Source organism: Pezoporus flaviventris, unplaced genomic scaffold (assembly GCF_033815535.1).
Source record: "Pezoporus flaviventris isolate CSIRO_AGI_PZ_B2104156 unplaced genomic scaffold, CSIRO_AGI_Pfla_v1 ptg000007l, whole genome shotgun sequence".
NCBI classification, from domain to species: Eukaryota; Metazoa; Chordata; class Aves; order Psittaciformes; family Psittacidae; genus Pezoporus; species Pezoporus flaviventris.
Genome location: NW_026892555.1, coordinates 31,676,302 through 31,700,976, shown reverse-complemented (window position 1 = coordinate 31,700,976; position 24,675 = coordinate 31,676,302). Strand labels below are relative to the sequence as shown.

Here is a 24,675-nt window from a genome sequence, read left to right as displayed (position 1 = left end):
GCTGCTGCTGCTTCTCTCTGCTAGCTTTCATCATGGCCTCAGTGTTATGCCCTTAGCTCTGCTGTGTGAGTGGCTGGACCATTCTGTGCTTAAATAATTCCAGCTATATGCTAATATGAAACAGATGTCTCCCAGCCACTGGCATGAGCTGTTGGTCCTGCTGCTCCCGTAGTTTCTCACGAGCGTTCAGGTAACTGATACTGGCTAGCCACAACCTGCCTTGAGTTTTGTGTGTCTGAGGGATAGGAGGCAAGGGAAAAGGATGAAGGGGGAGTGAAGGGGGCGACATAGTGGTGAGGGGTAAGGCGCAGCACCTGGGGCATTTGCTCGGCGATGAATGGAGCAGACACTGCTCGCAAGTAGTGCCTCTCGCCTGCCCTCCCGCTGCCAGCCATGGCGCAGCCCCCCCGCCCCGGGCAGGCTGCCCCACGAGACAGCACGGGTCAGGCCGGGGGGACGGCCTTGTATAAGTTCCGTTTCCTGTGAGTGGAGCAACAGCGGTTTGCAAGTCCTCTGCGCTTCATGCTGCTCCGTCAGTGCTTAAAGAGCTGCGTAAAATGTTTGTCAAGCCAGCATGATGCTTGTGAAATGAGGAAAAAAAAACCCAAAACCGAACACGGAGGAAAAAAAAAAAAAGGTAGGAAATACTGAAAACAGAGACTCTTACATGTTGCCTCTTTATACTACAGGAACTGGGGGTGTGACTGAATATCTAAACCACCTACACATCAGGGATGCCACCCAATCCCTGCCTATGTGCTGTGCAGAGCTCCTCCCCTCTCGTTTTGGCTAAGCAGACCTCTAGAGAAACTGCCTGTTCTGGCTCATACGGACTGTAACATATAAAAGCGGTTAGCAGCTCGTGAGGCCAGAAGTTTCAAAACCAGCACAATTTTGTTCTTTGGGGGTTTATAATAGCAGACACTCCTTCACAAAGGTTCATATCATCATATAGGAGAGTGCTGTATATACTGGGAGAACAATAGGCTGTATTCTTTTTTTTTTTTCTTGGTATTATCCAGAGGTAAGCCATTCAACTCAGTAAGTTTGCTTTGCATGTAGTTTTATCAATGCTTATCACATTTTGCTGAAGTTAAGGTCTGAATGCTATTTCTAAGATGTCCTGCTTTCATGCTATATTTGTTGTCTTTTGCCTACTAGCTTATCTGTGCCACATTGTGTCAAAATAATCCATGCATATGGGATAGGCATAGCCTAGGATATATTTTTCATTTTCACTGGAAAACATGCTGTGAGGTTCCTTGAAGTCTCCCCATTTAAGATTTGTAATGTGTTTTATGGACTGATCCAGTGTGATAGCACTGTCCCTATTTCAGGAATAGCTCTGATTACGTAATTCATTGTGTAATGATACTTCATTTGGTGTGATTGTAGTACAGACATATTAGCCCTTAAGATGGTTATTGGAAATTGCTCAGTAGCACATGTTCTGACTGGATTGTTGTTATGATTGAGCTGACAAGACAGAGTCATTTTTCTGCTCACAGACTGCTAGTTCACTTTGTTCTGCTACCCAGATGTACAGAATCACATCTTTGACATCTTCTCTTCTACAGATTTGTTTTCTACTGCAGAGTACCTAAAGCAGAGTCCCTCTGTGGCTTATCCTTCTCCTTTGGCCCCAAAATGATAGTAATCACTGCAATCAGTTGTGCTTTCTTATTTTCCATTCTCTGTGAAACAAGTGCATTAGTGTTACCCAACTCCACTGACCTGCTCCTGTCAGACCATAATTTTACTGACATTGAGACAGCTTTGGCAGCTCATCTGGACTCTGCAAAAATTCCTAAAGCCAGGCGGAAGCGCTACATTTCACAGAATGATATGATTGCCATTCTTGATTATCATAATCAAGTCAGAGGCAAAGTCTTCCCACCTGCGTCCAACATGGAATATATGGTAAGTGAGCTTTGTTTATTTCAGAGTAAACCAAACTGTAAATCAGTGGTTTGTTTTTCTTAAATTGTGAGGGTTTAGTTAAGTAGATAAATGATTTTTAGCATTGTTTACTAAAATGTTCTTTCCTTACATTTTTAAAGTTGCATTAACATAAGCAAGCTAAAGCCAAATACTGAACTCTGAACCTTTTACTTGCCTTGTTGAATTTTCATTTCTATGAGTAGTCCCAGTGAAGCTTCTGAGACCCAAGTAAATGAATCTGTGAATTAACTGTTTGCTGGCCTGAGGAATAGTTTGTGTGATCACAAGATGTCCTCACACACACTCACATGTGTTTAAAGTACTAATCATTAGTAACCCCATCAGTTTTGTGGACTTCATTTAAAGTCATTGCCTTGACTTATACAAAAGGTAGCCAGTGACCATTTCTACTTTCTTTCACACATAATACTTTTGGAGGCAAAATGGTAAAACTGTATTTGTAAAGTAATTTGTCTGATGCACTGTTTGTTTCATGCTCATGTATTTTACTTACTGCATATGGTCTGTGTGCATCTAATGCTTCTATTTTTCCATCAGATACAATGCTGCTTTTAAATGTTTCTCTAATATGTAGGATTTCAGTGTACGCAAAATGTTATGTTTGTGGCAGGCGCTTTTTACCCTTATTGGCAAATACTCATTATATGAATTATCTGTTCCTGCAGGTATGATAGGAGTTATTCATTCACTGTGATTTCATACTTGGCAGTACTAGCTAAAGTAGCATGTTTGCTATTTGTGTTCCAACTTTGAATGCATGCATAGTGTAGACCTCTAATGTTAAACATAGGCTGGCCAAGCATAAACTTTTTTACCTTCTAAGTAGGGTATTCACCCTGTTCTAAAAGCACAGACAAATTGTGTCAGCACCATGTATCTGCTTGAAGTCACAAGAGTTTCTCATATGACAACAGTTAGTTAACAGGTTTGAGAAACAGGATACCATCAGCTTGACATAAAAAGGGGATAAGAGTGATAACAACTCCTCCGTTTTAGCAGCTAATGACTAACAACTTGGTGACCTTTCTATCACAGGTGTTACTTAAATCTGGATTTGATTATAAAATTGGCTTAGCACATCCCAGCAGCACCTCAAAATGCGAAGTGCACTCAAAACATATCAGGATGAAGACCTGTTGCCATACTATAGGCTGAGTTTGAAGTTTGGTTGAGTGGAAAGGTCAGAGACAGAAAAAACAGAAAGGTCAGAAGGCAAGCTCAGTCATCATTTTCATTGCTGTGCACTCCACTGATGTTTCCTTTGACTCTGCATAAATAAACTTTGTTGTAATGTCTGAGGGAATGGCAGCCTACCATGCCCTTCCTTGGCTTCTGTGCTTTAGCAATGTGCTCCTGCAGTTTGCTTAACTGAAGCCAACACCCTGTCATATTCCCAAGAGTTTTGTAAGTGCAGTGTTCTTAGCCTGTTCAGTAAAAAACAAAAACCAAAAAAAACTTCAAAAGAAAAAGCAATTTTAATTTTCCTTGATTAATTTATTTTAATGCACTCATATGCATAAACTGCCTCGATTTTATCTGTATTAGTTGGGTATTCTGCTGCAGCTCTGCTCTGCAATTGTGCTGTGCAAGGTTTGGTACAAAATTAAGACTGAAGCCTTGCAGCTTATATACTAACTTTTTCTTTGCCTTTCCTCCTATTGCTTTTACCATTACCAACCAGCTGTGGGTTGTGTTCCCATCAGCATCAGCCCAACCAGTAGTCTCAAGGGCAGGTTCTTAGGCTTTCTTTCACATTTGTCTTCCCAGTCTGAAAGTACTTCATAACTTCATGCTGCAGAATTCAGAGCAGCACCTCAAGCTATGTAGGTAATGATCCAGAGCACAACTTGAACTTGGATTCTGAAGTGGCAGCCAATCCCTTTGCCACCAATTGTCTTCGAGAATTTAATCAGTCTGTGTGTGTTCCATGTAAGAGAGCAAAAACCACAGTGAGCAACATTGTACATAGCTTGCTTTGCCACCTTCTTTGTAGCCATGGCAGCATCTGTTTAATTTTTCGCATCTGTGGCTTCAGAAAGGTTTTGGTAGGAATGTCTTGAAGATGACATGTAAGCCATACGAAGACTGGGAACCCCTGTATCAGTAATGTTTGAATTTGATTGGTCCACTGTTAGGTCTCTGTATAGTTTCTATGTATGGCACAACATCTGTTGTATCTAATAGGGACTTAAGGTTGCTGCTGTTACGTATAGAAGATGTTGTGTTATTTGGTACTCACTTTCATAAATAACACAGCAAACACTGTCATTACCAGCAGACAACAAGTGCTGTGCTTGAAAGAACCTTCCAGAGTGTGTGTTCCTGTCCTGAATACTGTGGAAAAGTTAGTGGTAGTGATGAAAGTGGCCTTTACCGTTTCCCCTAACAATGACTAAAAAGGATGTCTCATGTTAGAGAATTACTGGAATTACTTACAGATGCAGTAGGTTGTGGAAATCTTTTGTCTTTTTTAAGTGTGTTGAAGTAGAAAAAGACTAAACAGTTTGGAAGGACAAGAAAAAGATGTTTTCTCATCTTTTCTCTGTCCACAGTCATATTAAATTGTATTTTGTTCTTTTTTTTCCTAATTCTGTTAGGACCTCTGTACTTCTCATGAATTGTTGTATCACATTCTCAGTTTTGTACAGTCCATTTGCTTTTTCTTCTCCACTGGTAAGAACTCAGGGTTTAGCTATAAGGGTGGGTTCTTGTGATTACATTCTTCACAGCCAACCTTTTCTGGGGCTTTTTCTCCTTGACGCATTCTGTTCCTTTCCTTGATGCAGTCCCCTTCTCACGCGTTCATTGCATGTCCCTGCCCATGGAATGGAGTTGGAATGATATAATCATTAAGATCGCTTCCAACCTAAACCATTTTATGATCCTATGATCTATAGAAAATTAGACTTCCTTGTGCATTATTTTGTCTGTGCTTACTGTCTGGGAGGTTTTTGTGCTCTAGGACTTTGGACAAGAGGTCTCAAAAAATGGCTTTGAAGGCACATAGAATCGTCATAGAATACTTAGGGTTGGGAAGGACCTTAAGATCATCAAGTTCCAACCCCCCTGCCATGGGCAGGGACACATGTGTTAGGCAGGGGAGGTTCAGATGAACACTGCAGTAACAGAGCTGGGGGAGTGTTTTAATTCTCTTGGAGAAAGGTGTACCTGACTGCTGCCCTGGACTGTTGTATGCAGTCCCTAATGAAAGCCAACAGCCAAGAGGAAAAAGCAGTGATGGGACACACAGTTTTATTATCAGTCCTTAGTGAAAGAAACCGGTGTGCTTTACACAGTTAGACTTTGGGAAATCTTTCTTTTGGGACATTAGTACCCTTTCCATCAGACTTTAAAGTAGTCCTCCTTTTGGTTCTGGTTCTGGTATTGCTGAAGCCATCAATTGGAAGTTTTTCTGCAAGTACAAATCTAGAGTCAGTGCAAAGACTGAGAGAAAGTGAAAGAAATGAAACAAGGACTTTTAGACCATTAGAAATAATGACCTCTTAATTTAATTTGAGACTTATGACATCCTTCATTCTTCCTCAGCCTGTGACTGTCATTCTTCAGTGTTCTAAAAGCTGATGCCATACCTGCAGAAAGAAAGATGACACCATACTTTTGATCTGGCAAAGGGTCAAAATAATCCACTTGGCTTTAGTTGTTTGTTTGGATTTTTTTTGTTTGTTTGTTTTTTTCTGGAGAAAGCAGAAGGATTCCATTAAATTCATGGCTCAGAAAAAGTGAGGTGTGGAATTGCCTGCATCTCTCTAGCGTGAAAGGTATGTAAACCTGCAAATCCAGTGGAAGTCTGTGTACAAGCAAATCCCTTTTTCTGAATGCTTGTTCTGTACTACAGAAGCCTGCCTTGCCTTTCTGGAATATCTCTGCTACTTGGTAGGCTAGTAAAGATTTGAGCTGTTGCTAGCTGAAATGTGAGTCTCATAAAACTTATCATTTAGTATGCATTGGTACTATCTTTAGGCTCCCAAAACATTCATTAATGAGATGTCTGTTCCTATGAGAATCAAATGTTAATTATACCTTCCCTACAATCACCCCGCTTGAGGCCAGTTTTTTAAAAGTCCATATGGTCTTTATTGTAACCCACATCACTGTGTGCATGCAAAACTTGGTCAAGAAGTGCTTACATGCAGGCATGCTATTAACAGCTTCTCATGTATCAAGCAGAAGCAGTAACTCTGATATAGCTGGGCTTTAATGAGCATTGAATACTGTCCACCATGACTTTCCCACAGGGAAAGTGGGGAAAACCTATTCTAAAGTACTCTGAAGTGGTTTGAATAACTTGTTGAGGAGCGATACTGAAAAACAAGCTGTGAGTAGTTCACTGTTGGCTCTGCAAGGGTGAATCCTGAGCCCAGTACTGATCAACATGGTCATTAGTAGACTGGCAGCAGCATGTCTGAAGTATAATAGATTGCATGCTCAAAAACAAGAAGGTGAATGTTTGTGGAATGCTGTCTGAAGATTTTAAGAGCAGAAAAATGCTCTAGATAAACTTGATCCAGCTAATGTATGGAAGATGTTCTGATATGCATTTTTTTTTGTTCAGTGATTGCATAAATGCACTCCTATATTTGGCAAAATCTGCCCCTCATTGAATATGTCACTTTGTAGGACTCAGAATAGTAAAAGATTCCCAGACTAGCCTGAAATGAGTTTTTTTTTTTGGACACGCAGGAGTTATTTCATGGCAATATAAAGAGATTTCCTCATGAGTTGGTGGCAGAGGAGCCAGAAGGGATGGAGAATCTGATCCTATTAATTTCTAGTAAATCCACATGAAAGACCATTATAAAATGGACAAAGGAAATGAACTATTGTTCTAAGATGAAAGTAATTTTGTTCCAAAAGAAACTCCTGTAGCTGTGTGAGGGAGTCCATATGAGACACGGGAGAAATCTGTGCACTATGTGTGGCCTAGGAGTGACCCTTTTTGCTCAGGTGATGGAGACTTGTCTGCAGCTCTTCATGGAGAGGAAGCAAACTTACAAAGTCAGGTCAGAGAAGCAAGAAAATACCCCACTTAATGGTCATAAATGTAAATAATTGGTTTATTATTTCACTCTTAAAATTGAAAGTCTTGATAATATTTTCTTTCTGTCAAAGTGATCTTTAAAAAGGTGTTCTGTGAATATGCCATAGGTAATGGGTAAAACAAAATGAAAATCAAAAAAAACCCAAAACAACTAACCCCAAAAAAGAAAAAAACCTACTTCAAGTTTTCCAAAGTCCTAAACCTTTTATATAGACATGGAAAAAGTGAATTAATTTGGTTTTCTCTCAAATTCAGAAGCATTTCTGCTAAATAAGCTTCTCATCTTGTTTACCTTTTTTTTTTTTTTTTTTTGCTGTTGTCAATGTGGTTTATTACAGACCATTCTAAGTCTTAGAGGACATTTTGTTCTTGAATTGTTTGCCCTGGCTCATCTACATGGTCCCACTGAAATCATCCACGTCTGTGGGTGAGGATTGTAGGGCTAGTTCCTTCAAGATTTATGTCTAATGAGTTGGATAGGAACTCCTAATTCATATAGTTTATCCCTGCCTTGTTGCAGGACGTCCTTCTGCATTAAATACATATGGTTTTCATCTTGTCTACTACTGAACACATATAGTGATGCTGTCTCAGTCACATCTCTTGGCAAATATTTTACCTTAGGAATAGAAATGATTTCCAAATGTCTAACCTAAATATTTCCCTCTAAACCTCAGATAATTAACCTTTATATGCACTTTTTCACTGTCTAATATAATTTCTCTCCTGTTCATTTCAAACATTACCCTTTACCTATTTACTGATAGTTTTCTTGGTATTAAGATACATACATGCATGCATATAATCTTTCCTTTTTTCCATGTGCATGTCTTACAACGCTTCTGTGTATTGGAGCAAATTACACTTGCATTCCATTTACAACTTCTTTGTTAAATCGGTGAGTAGCACCCTTAAATGTCAAAGCAGATTAGGCCCACAATGCAATGGAAAATTTACTATGGAAGTTACTGGCAGCCTTGTTCCCTTAAATCCTATATACATGATGAAAGTTGGAATAAAGTAATCGGATGGTAAGTCAGGGTACAAAGATCTTAATCTGATTTTCATCATGCCAGAGCACAAAGTAAATCTAAGTATAGCTCAACCCAGTCTTCTGGGAGGAGAGACATCAAAGTGCTGAGAGCTTCCCCAGTGTAGTCCACATATCCCAGTTTGCCATAGCTTTTAGCCATGCAGGGAATTTAAAGTGAGGTGAGAACAAATGAGAAGGAGTGTAATGGGGAAATGTGTTCACTGGTTCCAGTTTGACCCTCCTATAATTATGTTTCTGTTTAGCCAACTGAGTATGTCCCTTCTGCCTGGTGCCATAACCAACACCAGGAGTGCCTAAAGATCATGGGCTAATGAACTCTATCAGTCCTTGGACACTTCGAAGAAAACAGAAAGAATTGATGTCCTTTACATGCTTGCAGTTAGGGGTGGCTGTCTGCATGACAGTATTGAAAGGAAGCAAACATTTTACAGCATACTCAACCTTTTTCTGCAGTGGGGGCAAAACATGGCAACTAGCACTAAGCTGAAAGAAAGTAAGAGTAGTTGAGCTTACTTTCTGCTAATTTTGCCCAACAGAGTTACCTGGCTCTTTTTCCTCACAGGTGAGTTTATCCACTTATCTATTTCCTACTGCACCACTGTCAGTAATGCAGCACTATACTACCTGTAGGCTATCGGTAAGATGCAGGATGATGCCCATTTTTCTAGTAGACTTTCATCTGCAAAAGGCTAGGAAACCCTATTAAAGCCATCACTTATGTTCAGAGTGAATGACAGAAGGCTTGTTCAAGAGTTACATTACACAGAAAGGAATTTTCCTGGAAAGTGTTCCTTGAAAAATCTGAAGAACTTCCCCCAAAATGCTGTTGTTGATAAATATTGTGATAAAGAATGACTGTGTTAAACTTGCTTTGGTATTAGAGCTCATTTCCAATGTTTTATGTATAAAAATTTTAAAACATCTATCTAGATGGTGTTTTGTAATATTTACATTATTTAAGTTTAGTATTAAAAGAAAGCCTTCTAGGAATCTAAGCAAACAAAAAAACAACCTAGTAAAGTCTCTGCTAGAGAAGCAGCCTGGCCAGAGCCATCAGAATTAGACATTCCTTTATTATTAAATGTAGCACCTCTTGAACTTCTTGGCTAAAAACAGAGACAAGGCATTTTTCACAACAGTCTTGATCCAAAGTACATATCGCTTTGTTTCAGACATGAATGGAGATGATAGTAACCTTAAACCTCTCGACATTTTCATTCTTTTCCCATACCTGAAAAGAACATAGTCTACCCAGGTCTGTGGAAATGTGTATCATAAAGACAGCAAAAGATGGAAACTGTAGGGCAACCACTTGTTTGCTTTTCGTGGACAGAATACTGTCTTTAGCACAGGCACCACCATGTGTGAATGCATCTCCAGGTGCCCTGGGATGGGGTTTGAGGTCTGTTTTAACTCAACTAAGAATGACTTGGGTTTGCAGCTTGTATCTGTTGCAGTATCTGTTAATCTGTATCAAGAAAAAGAATCTTAAATTGAGCTTTCTTCTTCTGAGAATAAAGAACTATTGTTTTTCTTCTTTGTCCTGAAGAAAGAAGCTGATATGTGTTTTCTTTTGTCATGCTGCCATATCTTTCAGTCAGAGCTACTTAGAAAATAAAAGTATTTTCTTTGAAAGCTTTTACAGATATTAAGAACATTTTTTTTGTTTTAATGAAAAACTTTAGTGGCCTTTTTTTTAAAAAAAGGCAAAAAAAGTAGATTTTTTTTTTTTCATCTAGAATAGAAGCAAAACACCACAAAAGAAATAAATTTTTCATTCACATTTTGTGGGTTTGCAAAAGGCAATTTGCTCTGATTGTATTTAAAATGATGGAGGTCAGACACCTTCCTCGTCAGACTTAGGACCAATTGTCAGGGTGACATGGAACTAGACAAAGTTTGGTCCGTGTTACCACTTCCGAGATAAGCTCTTGCCAACTAAAATATGCCTTGCAGTAGGTTAGGAAAGCACTGAATATTTTAAGATATGTAGCTCTGATATTTATCTTTCCCAAAAGCTAAACAAATAATAGCATATCAGTGAGGCTTATTGTTATTAAATCTGATAGCCTACCAATTTTCTTTGTTTCTCATTGTTTGAAAGCCTAGTGCCAAACTTTAAAAGAAATGCAGACAACCTTTAGAAGAAACAAATTGACTACTAACAGTGGTCAGGACTCAAATGATAGCACTTTGAATTTGTACCAAATAGACATGCAGGAATATAAACTTCTGTATAAATTACAGACTTGAATTTTCATACGAAAAGAATTTCTGGCAATGAGGTTTCTTGAACATATGTCTGGTGATGCCCTGATTACTATAAGAGAGACCTTCTAGTACTGAGCCCTTCAGAAGTGTGAATCAGATGTTTGGAGGTTTGGTTATATGAGAGTAAATTGGCTATAAAACATTGCACAATTTGAGTTGCAATGGAGTATTAGACAAGCAGCTTGATGTATTAACCCTCTATTTATGTGCAAAAAAATGAAGTACAGAACTGTGATTCCCTTCAAGGTTTTTTTCTCTAGAGAGAAGATGTTGGCAATTTTCTGTGTAACCTTTCAAATTATTACCTAATGCATTTGGGAAAGGACTTGCACATATGGTAGGCACCATATGACAGTATGCAGAGTAAAACTTCTAACAGGTGGTAGGTGAAAGCAAAAAGTACTCATATTCTTACACACAGAGAGAGAGACAGACTAGAGACCAAATAAATATTTAAGTTTGCCAAATCTGTCTATAAATTCCAATGAGCTCATATATTTTCATCCACAGTATGTATTGAAAAAAGTGAAGGCAAAGAGACGAGGCTCAGTCACTCTGATGAAAAGGCATGCAGGCAGAAGGGCTGGTAGGTTGTTTAATTAAGCTTTGTGGGGTAGTGGACATGGTGGGGGGTCCTACAGGAAGTCTCTGAACCTGAAAATGCTACAGGCTTGACTATGCAAAAGAGAAAAGGAGAAGCTGGGCAAGGGACTCTGGTGTGCTTTGCATGTTGCTGTGGGATTTGTGAGAGATGGCCACTGCATGTGCAAGTGGTACGGCTGGTGCAAGGCTGCAGGCTGAGTGACCCATGAGGACAGGATCTACATGTTGGATGACAGCAGCCTACATCTGCTAATCCACTCTGGGACTTGCACTAGCAGCTGTGGAGTGCAGCTGCACAGATGGGCTGGACACATCGGATTTCATCCATCAGCTTCCCAGTGTTTTTCACACAGGAAGAAATCACTTGGGTTGAAGTTTTCTTCTTTCTCAATTGCTGTCATTCCAGAAGAAAGAGCTTCTGATCTTCAGCTGGGCAAACAGGCAGAAGTACAGGGCTAATGGATAATAGAAAGGTTAACTTTTTGTCTGAGTGCTGCTAAAAGAAGGTCCTACTGGCGACCTTTCTGATGTGCATGTGAACCATTGTGGATTTGTGTCAAATAATAATCTGAAGCTGCTAATAAAAAGAAGGAGGAGGGTGGAAGAGGAGAGAGGTCAAAACAGAGTATTTCTCCTGTTTGCTCTGGATTTGTGCTCAAACCTGTACCTGGTGCTTGTCACTTCAGCTGTACAAGCGGTCTCAGCCAGCTGACAGGGAAGGTCACACCATGGCTATTGTGGCATTATGGGCAGCAGTTCTCACACTGCTGGCACTCAGGGAACTCCTAGAAGGGTAGTGAGTAACCAGGATGTGTATGTTTTGTTTAACCACTGAGAAATATGCAGATTACTACCCTATCTGATATGTCATTATAACACAACCAAACAGCAAATTACTGAGGGCTGCTGCTGATATTTAATATTCAGAGCAGTGCTCTGCAGAGTTTCTCTTGTACCCTTGTGCAAGAGAAGGGAGCTTCCTTGCTACTGGCTATAAAACTGGGCCAGGAAAGATTAAGGATTGTGATGGCACAAGAAGAATGGAAGCACAGTTCTCTATTGCTTGAATGCTTTAAAATGATCATTAGCAGACTGCCTAGGCTGCCAGGTTAAAAACATGTCTTTATGGATTCCCCAGTTAGCCCATATCTTCTGTCTAACAATCTGTCTGCTGGCAATTCTCAAGGAAGGAGCACTCCTAGTTCTCACATTTTTTTCATAGTTTCTTTGCGACAGTGAGGGCTGTAAATTTAAATGCTTCTAAAAACATCCACGTAGCACAAAGATATCAACACAGAATTAGTGTATCACTGTGTATTCTGCTCCTTTTGTATTGAGAACACAAATTCTCACTACCTGCTGCCATTAATAACTATTTCAGAGTACTTGCAGAGAAGGGGGAGTTCATTGCCATTTGCATTGGTAATGATGTCTCTCATACAACAAGGCATGCATAAACAAGATTTAACAATACGGAGACAATTTCTTTTATCAGTGTAAATTTGTATTCTGAGCTTCAGGAAAAGTATCCGATTATTCTGAGAACATGTTTTTTTTTGTGTCTGAAAAACAGGAAATAAAAATTAAAAATGTTTCAGCTTTCTCATGGAAAGTCATCCTTGACTAAACGGTCATCCCCATTAAATAATACTTCTCCTTTTTCCACACCTTGCGTAATGAACTAGACTATCAAAGGTTAGGTTGATATTTTTTTCTCAGTCCCCATATTTGTCAGGAATAATGGATCTTAACTTTATCTTCTTCAAAATTCTGAACTTTAAGAACACCTCACAAAGGGGTGTAATTCCAGAGGACAGTATCAGTCATTCCTTCTTAAGTGTGGCAGCTGTGGAGCAGGCAACTAAAATGTTAATTTTAAGTTTACCTTTCAGTTCTAATGATATTACTGATTTAAATACCTGTTGGGAGGTATTCTACTGCTTGAATCAGTCCTTTTTGTTTACCTGTAAGAAAACTGAAATAAATATTTTATATTTTTACTTTTGAAACAGTGAGTCATGAGAAAGAGTCATGAGAAAAAGACAATATAACATCACTCTCACAGAAAGTAAATGCAGTAAAGAGACAGATGTTATTGATGACTTTGGAAGAAGCCAGTAATCACTTTCTATGGGGACAAAAAAAAAAAAAAATAAAAAGAAATCACAGCATGTTTTGCAAAATTTACCAATCAGATCATAAATCTGAGGGTAGGTATCAGCAACATGGAAAGTTTGAATTATGAGTTGTCAAGTCTTCTTTTCTTTGACAGTGTGTTGAAGATATGAAATAGAAACGAATGCCTATTTTAATATTTATAAAGCGCACAGATTTTTTTCCCCAATTGTAAACTATGAAACATTCACATTCTGCTTGTTCTTCAAATAGTGAGGAGACATCCTCTTACAGAAATAGGAAACAAGTAATTAACATGTTCTAGTATGCATAAAATTAACTTAGGAATATGACATTTTTACACTTGCAGGGGTAGGAATTTTCTGGTTTTAAGAAAAACATCCATCAAGGGTCTATGTGAAGTTCCCAGATATTTGTTCTTTCCTTACTTGGCTTAGCTAGTGATACTTTGGATGATCTATAGCGTCCGAGAACTCATTTACAACACAGAATATGAGAGGAAGCCTTAGCAGGCTAAGGCAACCTTCTCTCTCCTTTCTTCCTGCTAGATAAAAGTTTTCTCTAAAGCAATGAGAAAACTTAATGCATGTGATCAAAAAGCTAAAGTAATAGACATGGACAGCCATTTCTATATTGAGCTTTTCCTCCTATTTCAGCACATGATGAAATTAATATTCATTAAATGCATTTCTGTTATGTATAATGTTCATAGCTCTTCCTGCTATGGAAAAATCTTGTAAAATGATGTGATGCAGCATTTTCTCCAGGTGTTGGCATCCTTTGGATAGACAAGCTGAGAGACACGCACTGCTTCCTAAGGTCCTGTGGACTACAGAGTGAAATCTCACAAAATCAGCTTGAAACACAGGGTTTTAATATTGGTTCCAGGCAGAAACTTTGTGGTGCCTGTGTTTGCACCATCTTACTAAGATGGGTTAGTTTAAGGAAACGGTCGTGTTACAAGCTTCACTGACATCCAGAGTTCCTACATCAGACCTTATTCAGGTAACTGGGAGGTGCTCCATGGAAATAGAAAGTCTTTAGGGAGGTTCACACATCAAATAATTTCAGTTAGTCATTCAGAAGGCCTGTAGTGAATATATGACCCCTACTTTAGGAAAGGTACAGATCTCAAGTGACACAGTTTCTTGATACCATCAAAATTCCCAGACCTGATGTTTCATTAGGACCAATGATGGGATCTAGGCCCTGAGAATGCTGCTTCGAATCTCTGCTTTGTTTTAGTCAATGTAATTTAACTGCAACTTCATATGCCCACCATTCATAGATGTTCTCAGCAAAGTTTGCATGTTCAGGCTGTGCATGTTGCAGTAGTACACTTAAATCTAGGAGTATGAAACTTTTAACTTTACAAATGTAATTACTACAGGGTGAAAGTAGCCAGAGTAACAGTATGTTTACAATAATACAATGGTCTTAGAAAGTTTGTAGTAAGAACAAATGATTTGGATTAAGAGGATTCCATTCAGTTTCCTCTGGTATACTTGTTGAATGTTTTCTACTTACAGATAAAGTAGTGAGGTTGCTGTCAGAAGTAGCTTGTTGTTTTGAGCTTTAACTCCTGTTCTGCAACAGGATTTGTCCCCTAAGACATGTCAAGAGAGAGCTACTCCATTTAATGACTGATATTAGGAGTACAATTCTAACTGTAAAAATGGTTATATACAGCATTCCTCAAATTAATACATAGCTATTAATGTGGGAAAAGAAGAGCCAGTTATTTTTCAACAAGTGTTATGGACAGATCTTTTTAATTTTGTGGTTGTTTTTTTTTTTTTTTTTATTCATCATATATTTATACAGCTTCATCATCATTTTAATACCTGAGAGGATAGTTGCGACCAGGGCCTCCTGTTCCAACAAAGCTGTTGCGACAAAAGGGCAACTCCATCCCTTCTACAGTATAAATTACCTAAGAACAACTGAGAGAAAGCTATAAAACAGCGATAGAAACAGAGAATACAAAGAAACTGTGACCCACAACATTAAAAGACTTCCCCTGGGGAAAGAAGTCTGTGTTCTGGGCTTCAAGAAATTTCATTCAACATTAAAGATATTTAATTTTACACTCCATTGCTTATTTATACTATGGGAATAAAATAATTTTACTATTTGTTTACAGAGTGAAATAAGCAAAAAAACCCACAAAACTTGGGTGAAATTCTGACCTCACTCACAAAATTCCTGCTGACTTTTATTTACACTAAGATTTTAGTCCTAATTCTCAACCAGCATGTGCTGTATGAGTTCAGAGAACAACGCACAGCTGCCTCATAAAGTGTTCTCTCATGCTGAAACTCCCCATGTAGAAGCACTGGCCTGTTCTCTATATTCAGTCCACTAGTTGATTTTCAAGTGTAGTTTTGCAGTGCAGTTTTGCTGGGAGGGGTGCAGAGAGCGCAGTAGGACAGCTTTCTAGGAAAATAATCTTTGGCTGAGGAAACAAAAATAAATTGGCCAAAGGATGTTCACTTCAAGTTGCCAGTGGAAGTGTGGTGAGACGCTTTAACTCTATCACAGCTCAGTTAATCCTAGTTGAGGAGTGGGGAGGGTTTACATGCTGGACCAAATCAGTGATCTGGAGAGTTCGGGAGGGAGTATTTATGCTGGGTGGAAGGAAGGTGACTGCTTCCACAGTTACTAATGACTTAGCAAATCAAGATTTGCAGTCACCACAGAGATAATGAGCATAGCTTGGCACTAGGCATTTCCTTAAATCTTGACCTGCTGAGTATGCAAATTTTTCTGCTTTTTTTCCTTTTGCAGTTTTATGTTCATGCCAGGCAGCTTTCTCTAACATGTTAAATAGAAACACTGGATTGGCCATCATTTCAAAGTTTATAATTTTGTTAATAGCATAATTTTTTAAAGTCTTTGCTAATTAAGTTGGGATTTTTACTTTCATATGTCATGGTTTAAACTCAGCCACACAATCTCTCTCTCATTCCCCCCCCTTCCTCCCCCCAGCTCCCGGAGGCATGGGGAGGAAAATCGAAAGAATGTAACTCCCACGGGTTGAGATAAGAACAGTCCAGTAACTAAGGTATAACACAAACCACTACTGCTGCCACCAATAATAATAATGATGATAAGGGAAACAGCAAAGGAAGAGAATAAAATCACTTACCACCCACCGACTGATACCCAGGCCGACCGAGCAGTGATCTAACCCTTCCGGGTAACTGCCCCCGGGCATGACGTGCTGTGGTATGGAATACCTCTTTGGCTAGTTTGGGTCAGTTGTCCTGTCTCTGCTTCCTCCCAGCTTCCCCTCCTCCCTGGCAGAGCATGAGACTCAGAAAGGCCTTGGTCAGAGTAAACATTACTGAGCAACAGCTGAAAACATCGGTGTTACCAGTGCTGTTCCCAGGCTGAAAGTCAAAAACACAACACTGCACCAGCTACTAATAAGGAGAAAAATGACTGCTACTGCTGAACCCAAGACATCTTATCATACAGAAACTTTCCTTTTGGCTTTCAGGTTACTTCACTTTATCTTTTTAGGATATTTTTCTATTTCTTTATATGTTATTTATCTATACATAACAATGAAGCCTCATGGTTAAAAAATCCAGGTGTCTTTGCCCTTTTCTCTTACATGCCCAAAACAGGGGACTTAACTGAAATATAAATCAATACAAGTATGGACTCAGGATCAGAATTCTTTGAAAAGGGGGAACTCTTGCAGTTTTAAGATTTAAAATATTTTAAGTCATCGTGAGATAATTTCTGTTCATCAGCCTATATTAATTCATCTGTCTTATTCATGAAGATGATTGAGAGCTAGTCTTAGAGGGACTGAGACCACCTTTTCTTCTAGGAAAATAAGGAAGGTGAAGCAGTCAGTCTTCTTCCATGAAATAGAAATGATCTACACGGCAGGAAGGGACTCTTCACAAAGGCTGGAATGGAGGAAATTAAAAGATGCTGCATATGATCCCCTCACCTTATTTCTTATTCAGTAGTTAAGTTCTTCTTGTTCTCGCTTTTTTTTTTCCCTTTTTGTTTGCCAAGTTTCTTAAGTCCAGAGAGTGGTCAAGAGTGAATAGATAATGGAAAGCAGAGCTCACTATGTATCACAGTAATGCTTACCTGCCAAACCCACAACTTTTTAACTGAGTTTGGAACAACCCCCTGAAACTTTACAAGTGAAATGCTTCAGAAGATTCCTGAGAACCAGAAAATGAAACTAAGGAGAAATGGAAGTGGACTAGCAATGCTTTCACTGTCCAGGGCGGGGGCCATGCCTAGTTTAGAGAGGGCATTAATAGTAAAAACCTAATCTGGTCTTCACATTTCTTTCAAACACATAACATGCAATTTTGCAAGGCTATTTAATATGCAAAAATGTGCTGGATGGACATGAGGAGCTTGGTGCTATTTGTGCAAATACAGTACACATTTAGATTATTGTGGGACTGCAGCCAGGTTACTTGGGAGCAAGAACGCAAACCTCATGTTCAGCCTTCTGGCAGGGAGCACTCACGGCAGAAGCATGATTAATCCCAGCAAAGGAGGGTGTTTATGGGGTGTCACAGTCCTGGTGTAGCTGCCCCTTATGGATGCACGCCAGGCACCTGTGTTTGGACTTGTGCTGGATCCTTGTTCTCTGTTCCCCTGGGCCTGGGCAGGCTCTGAACGCTGACTGTGGCCCTGGCCTCTCAGTCACACTTTTATGCTTGCACCTACTGTTGTCCCCTCCTTTAACCTTCTTTTTGGGATATACCACAGAGGTTATAAAGGGGTTTTTTACACTATCCACATGCAGCTAGTTGACTTAACATCAGAGATCTGAAGCAGAAGAAATGTCTGTCCACTGTTTTCTTCTCCTTGGGACCTGGAGCATTTCCTGGGGTTTGGATGGTGCCATAGCAGTCTTACATCCCCTCCCTTGTACCCTAGTTCTCCAGCTTACCCTTCTCTTCACAAGTTACAGACTTATCTCTAACTCCTCTGAGAAACTCCCCATCATTTTTCAGAGCTCAAGTCAGTGTTCCCTGGCTTAAGACCAGTCCTTCTTAGCCTGCTGCTTCCTGACACTTCTCTGTTTTGTCCTTTTACTGGCAGTTTGTTTTGACTTTATTCTGGGACTCTTTATAAATAGGTGTAAAGTAAATATGCCCTGCTTTAAGCACCATCCATCTTACTTTTCCTAGGGTGGTTCAACTTGAATGAAAGTTTGTTTGCATTAAAGGTTCATATTGCTCTCTGTTGTGATGCTTCAGTTTCAATCTAGGAGGTACCCCACCTGCTCAATATTAGCAGTTTCATAAAATTTACTGAATTTTGTCATTTTCACTTAGAGAAATTTCACAAAATACCAGACAGAGTCAGGACATGAATTACTTTCCTGGTCCGTGGTCTGTGCAGTCTGCTCACTCTGCAGGTTGCAAAATTAAAGCTGTGAATTCAGTGTTAGAAATCTCATGATTAGTTCATAGTACAGAAAATATCTGTGGCATGGGCCACCTTATCCTTTGATAAGTTAATTTCTGATTTTGCCTCTTATTTCATACTTGAGAGAGCATACTCTTTATTTCATAGCCACTCGAGATTTATGAGTTTGGGTTTAAAAAGCTGCACTGGGCTTGGTAAGCGCATTCTGTTCCTGCCTTTTTACTGGAAGTTCACTAAAACTATCCTGCATCAAAACACTCCACTCAGGGTATTAAAAATTTACATCTAACTCCAGGATCTACAGCCTAGTTGGATATCACTTAAACACTAAGTTATAGTAGGATTTATGCATACTTGTGATATAACAGTTTTCTTTATCTGGATGTCCAATAGTACAGCAGATTCTACTGCTGATTTCTCTGTTATTGTTGATAGAAGCCCATTTGCTATGTAGAAGGCAGCAGAGTTACAAATTAAGAATTTGAGCAGGCGAAGCATATAAAGGAGACAGTATTTAAGTTCACTTGTCATGTTCCCATCATTGGAGAATTTAAGAAGTCAAATTGTCTCTTCTTACAGAGTTGTTATTTTTTTATTCCAGGCAGGGAGTAATGTCAGCTCCTGTGCAGAATAAAGTGGTGAAACTCATACTGCACCTGGAAACTATCCATAGTCTTTGCATTTGTGGAATCCCTTTTCTTGACCTTCTGTCCTCAAATATGAAAAGCTGCCACACACACTCTCTCTCGCTATATATACTCTTGAGATCCTATTTCAAATGTGTTGGGGTTTTGTGGGGTACGTAATACCTGTGCTGAACTGTTCTTCCTCGTGTGCCTCTCCTTCACTTTGACTTTCTATCTGAGTCTCAGCCAACATTTCACTCCTCTCTACACATGGATCTCATCAACACAGAAGGAGAAATGGTAGGAGAATGCCTGTTCAGTAAAGGGCTTTTCCAGAAAAAAAGGGAGAGATCTGAATACTTGGCTTCCTCTGATGTGGGTGGGAATTTTGTCCAGTATTAGGGCAAATCCTGCTACAACCTGTACATGCTGCCCCACAGTTTTCTGAATTGAAGAGCTGTGTGCCTGGTTACCCACCTGGTGTGTTATGATAGTGTATTTGTGACTTAAGCTACTTGCTTCTTGTGTTCTTGCAGTGTGATCACTATCTGTTTTTTTTTCATTCTACTGTATGGATATTTTATTTTGTCAGGTTTGGGATGAAACTCTTGCCAAATCTGCAGAGGCTTGGGCTGCTACATGCATTTGGGACCATGGACCTTCCTACTTGCTAAGATTCTTGGGCCAGAACCTATCTGTAAGAACTGGAAGGTAGGCAGATACCCTACAAAACAGTTATTTTGTCAGTCTTTGAACACCTTTTGAGATCCAGGTGCAAGTTGTCATCCAGTATTCTAGCAATAATTGATATCTGTCTGTGTTCATTTGGCTTAAGAGTATTACTGCTTAATGCTGTGCCTCTAGTGATGCATGGAGAAATGTATATTTAGGTGACTTGCATCAGAGGAATTAGCAGCAGAAAGTTCCAAAAGACTTAAATCTAAAATTACATGTTTTTCTTTCTGTATTTTAAACAAACACAGGTATCGATCTATTCTCCAGCTGGTAAAGCCATGGTACGATGAGGTGAAGGATTATGCTTTCCCTTACCCTCAGGACTGCAATCCCAGGTGCCCCATGCGATGTTACGGACCCATGTGCACCCATTACACACAGGTTATATGAATTACATTCTTCTATTCAAAATCTGTCGTCCAAAGCTGGACTTTTCTGTCATGTATTTATAGCTCTCTCTCAAATAAATGTGTGTGTGTGTGTATATATATATATATGTTTCCTTTCAATTTGGACTTCACCAATAATAAATATTTATTCAGATGGTTTGGGCCACTTCCAATCGTATAGGCTGCGCAATCCACACATGCCACAATATGAACGTCTGGGGATCTGTTTGGCGACGAGCCGTTTACTTGGTATGCAACTATGCGCCAAAGTGAGTTGCTTTCTTTTAAATATTGTTTACTTTTATACTTCATGCATGTTTTGGTCCTCTCATAGGATTGCTTACTCCTTTTTCTGCAGCTTGACCTCTTGTGCTTTTTCTGCTGGCTGCTCCTTCGTTCTAACTTTACAAATGAACATACAAAAAAATTCATGACTTTGGTATACAAGGAAGAAAAGGAAATAACTTGATGTGTAAGGAACAAACCCAAACCCTTTTTTTTCTGGATTATTATTATCATCTTCATCATTATCTTCCTTCTTTATGCTGACTCCGCTTCACTTTCAATTCCTTATTTCTTCATTCTGTTAAATATAATCATGGTGACCTAGTCTTCTTCAGGTGAGCAATCCCACTGTAGTTCAGACCCTTGATTTACTGTGAACACGTTGTTGCCCACAAGATGCTTTTGCTTATGACCATGCTGCATAAGGGTATCCATAGCATAGGTTTCCTACAAAGTCCATCTACCTAAGCTCAGTGTCTCCAAATCTCATCTTGCCTTCCATGTTAGGGTCCTTCAAAGGACAGCCATAGGCAGCCCTGTATCAAGTAGCTGTGCAGACATGTGTTAGGTTGAAATGAAGAAATTAATTTTCCCCCTGCATTTCCTAGATATCATCCCAAACTTATATCTGGGTGCAGAATGGATCAATAACATGGCTCTGGGAAAGGTTCGATTTGAGTTCTGGTTTGGACCAGTGCTTCGTAAGCAGCATGGGCAATGTAAATGGCTGTTTTCTCTGACTCTATATCAGGCAAAGCCATAGTTCTGTACAGAAATCTAAGTATAATTAATTGAGCATGTTTTCCATAAACTCACAGTGGCACAGGTCCATTTGTGGCAAAGAGCATGCAAGAATATGTCATTATTCTAGCTGTTACATGAGTAAAAGAATTTTTAAAGATTCTGCAACTTAAAAAAAAGATAGGATTTAGTAAGAAAATGGAATTCAGGGAAAATGGCCTGTGGGAATCAAAAAGATTTCTCTGTCATTTTGTCTTTAATATCTAGTAGAAAAGGGTGATAAGAAATGTATATGAGGAAGCAAAGATCAGGCAGCAGAACTATCTGAATTTTAGCTCTACAACGTGGACAAGGTGAAATCAAAGTTTATAAGAGAAACCCAAATATTACTTATGATGTATCCTAATTAAAAAAAATTTATAAACTTCAAGAGTACATCTCTCATGTACATATATAAGAAAAGAATAGGCTTATACATTACACATTATTGAAAACTGCTGCATTGTTTGTGTATATGTTAACAATCAATTAATGACATTTTACATTTTCTCAGTGTAAAAATCCCATTGTTTCTCAAACAGCAAACCAAAGTCTGGAGTTACAAGCTTCTTCTCTGGATAAGATTTTGAGTAGAACTTTGGTTTATAGGTAGTAGAATTGGGGGTTTCCTATGTACTTATTGCACAGTTACAAAAAGGATACTGAGCGGTCTTGTTTGGCTTAAGTTCATATTTCCAAGAATTAATTAGATTGAGTTAAGTAGATTTGGTTTAGAGTCCTTGGGCACACATGCAGAATTTTCTTTGCCAGTCAATAGACTGTGTCTTTCTGAGTAGGGAACTCCTCTAAACAAGAAGAGGGTATTACAGCTCTGACCCAAGTTATTGAGGTTGGAATTTGGCAAAGATTTAGGATTTAGAACTCAAATAATTTTCACTGATACTATGCTGTAATGCTGAAAAAAAATCTATGCTTCTGAAATCAGGAAAAAAGTTTAAGAGGGTAACTATAAAGTTTAAAAGTCCCTGCTCCTGCTTTTCTATCAGAATCACAGAAATCAGCCATGTGTTGCATAGAAAATGAAGCAGAAATCAGCTTTCTGGATTTCCGTATCTGTTATCAAATTAAATATATTTCCTGAGCACTCAGCCTGCTGTACCCATTTGGAAGAGAAGTAGGAATGAGAAAATTATTTGAGAGATTCCTACTTTATTCCAAGGCACAACCCAGACCAGGGCTTTTGATCCAATGTTACTAGCTTGGAGGTGGAGGATGAGAAAATGTTTCATAAATAATTGCATTACTCATTGCTATACCATGTCACATGCAAACTAGAGGAGAGTTGCCTGCTCAGTGAGACATAACATTTAAATCAAAGTCTAATTTTAACTTTCTTTCTGCCTACATCATGAATGTTACATGAATCTCTAAAAGCCCAGGTGTCATATAAGCACCTAAAAGTCTAGATGTGTTTTTCAGATGTTCTTAGATATTTCAGAATAACCTCTTTTCACATGATCAGTTTCCAGACTTGTACCCCTTTCCACTCAGGCTTTATTACACCGCACTTCACCAGATGGAAGTCCTCCTTCTCCTCCCATTAATGAGACCACTATAAATGCCCAAATACAGTTCTTAATATATTACTGTTGAGAATAATTTTCATCTTACCTTTTCTCTAACCATGGATTCTACCTCAGAGCTTCACAATGTGGACCTGGGGTAGTCCAACCTAAGAACAGGAGTTCACTCAATTTATTTTTCCACTTTTCAAGAGTTGCCTTAAAACCAAGTTTTAAGATAACTGCCAGACAAGAAACTGCTCAAGGAAAACCTTGCACCAATGTTTATGTTGCTAAGGTCTCATAAATACAGCCCTCCAGTGAAAAATACTCCGTTCCAGGCTCAGAGAATCAAAAATCACTTGGCTGAAGCAAAACCAGGAAAACTGGGACTTTACCATGGAGACTAAAGGATATAGAATTGACCACTGGCCTGGGGTGACATGGTCATTCTCCTGCTGGTTTAGGGGAATTGATAGATCAATACTTGTCAGTAACCTCCAGAAATATATTAACGTATATTTTCGGTAACAGGGCGTTTATGGGGTATCACTGAAGACAAAACCTTTAATTTCTCGAAACAACTATGTTTAATGATTATTTTTCTTCCTCTCTGACCTTACTAAGAATTCATTTTCCTTTATTATTTTCAGGGGGAATTGGATTGGAGAAGCACCATATAAAGTAGGAGTCCCATGTTCAGCTTGCCCTCCAAGCTATGGAGGTTCTTGTACTGACAATCTTTGTTTCCCAGGAGTAACCTCAAACTACTTATACTGGTTTAAATAAGTTAAGGTTTACATTATTTTGAAAAAAAAGCCCCAAACCAAACCCCAAAAACCCATGGATGAGTAACAAGAAGCTTGTATATTGAATTTTGCACATATTATATATAGAGAGATATTGTAATAATACTCTGATGTTTTCTTTTTGTATGCTTTTGTATAATTAGCTTTCAAAGTATAGTATAATTTGGTTTTAACACTTTTGGATATAAGACTCGCATTAACCCTTTTCTATTAATAATTTGTTAAAGGAGAGCAAAATAATTTTCACCTTAGCAAGTGTAGCTTCCTGAAGATTAGGCTCTATAAAAAGCACATTAAAAGATTAAAGAATATGACTTCCTTTAAAAGGTAATAGCTCCAGAAAGAGAAAGGTCATTGTTTAATACTGTGCTTTAAAAATGGAGTGTGACATGCAAAGCAACAAATTGTTCTCACACTCTTATTGGTTCCTCTCATTTACACTGGTGCTTTCACCTGCAATGTCAATGGGACTCTGAGCAGAGGAAAACAAATGTGCAAGAGAAACTGCAGGATTACCTACCTCATGCACAACATCAATTTGTTTATGGCATTTGAAGAGTTCAGCACATGGCTGCTGCTGTCATCGATGCTGGTGTACAGACAGGAAAATTAGAGATAATGAGGAACCACACTAGCCAAGATGCAGTGGCTGTTAACTCACATGCCTAAAGTCTTACCTGGGTAGAAAGCTGCATCACTTTAAATATTGGTATAATAGCACAGCCTAATTCTAAATTCCTGTGTTTCTGAACACAGTCATGATGCATAATGGTGCTTTGCAGCAGTATATTTATTCTTGTACAGGAAGTGAAGAAATATACTGCTGCAAAGTAACATACATCAATACATGACATCCATACTGTCTTTTACACTGTTAAGTTTGCCCGTATATGTGTTATCCCACTGACTGAAACTCAGCCAGGTAAACTTTCAAGGAGAGATCAGATTTGAAATTAGATTATAGGATTTCCAAATAAAGGACATTAGGCAACTTTAAACTTCATACAGATTTTTTACAGAAATTC

General features: G+C 38.8%; 1 protein-coding gene across 1 annotated transcript; it reads left to right on the top strand.

Annotated features, from left to right (window-relative positions):
- The first annotated feature begins 812 nt into the window (after positions 1 to 812).
- PI15 (peptidase inhibitor 15) lies at positions 813 to 24,674 on the top strand. Its single transcript, XM_061448267.1, has 6 exons — positions 813 to 1,024; positions 1,578 to 1,920; positions 19,722 to 19,840; positions 20,113 to 20,245; positions 20,407 to 20,522; positions 23,495 to 24,674. Exons 2-6 carry the CDS (start codon positions 1,648 to 1,650, stop codon positions 23,628 to 23,630), a joined length of 777 nt encoding a protein of 258 aa, XP_061304251.1. The 5' UTR covers positions 813 to 1,024; positions 1,578 to 1,647; the 3' UTR covers positions 23,631 to 24,674.
- The last annotated feature ends 1 nt before the right edge of the window (position 24,675 follows it).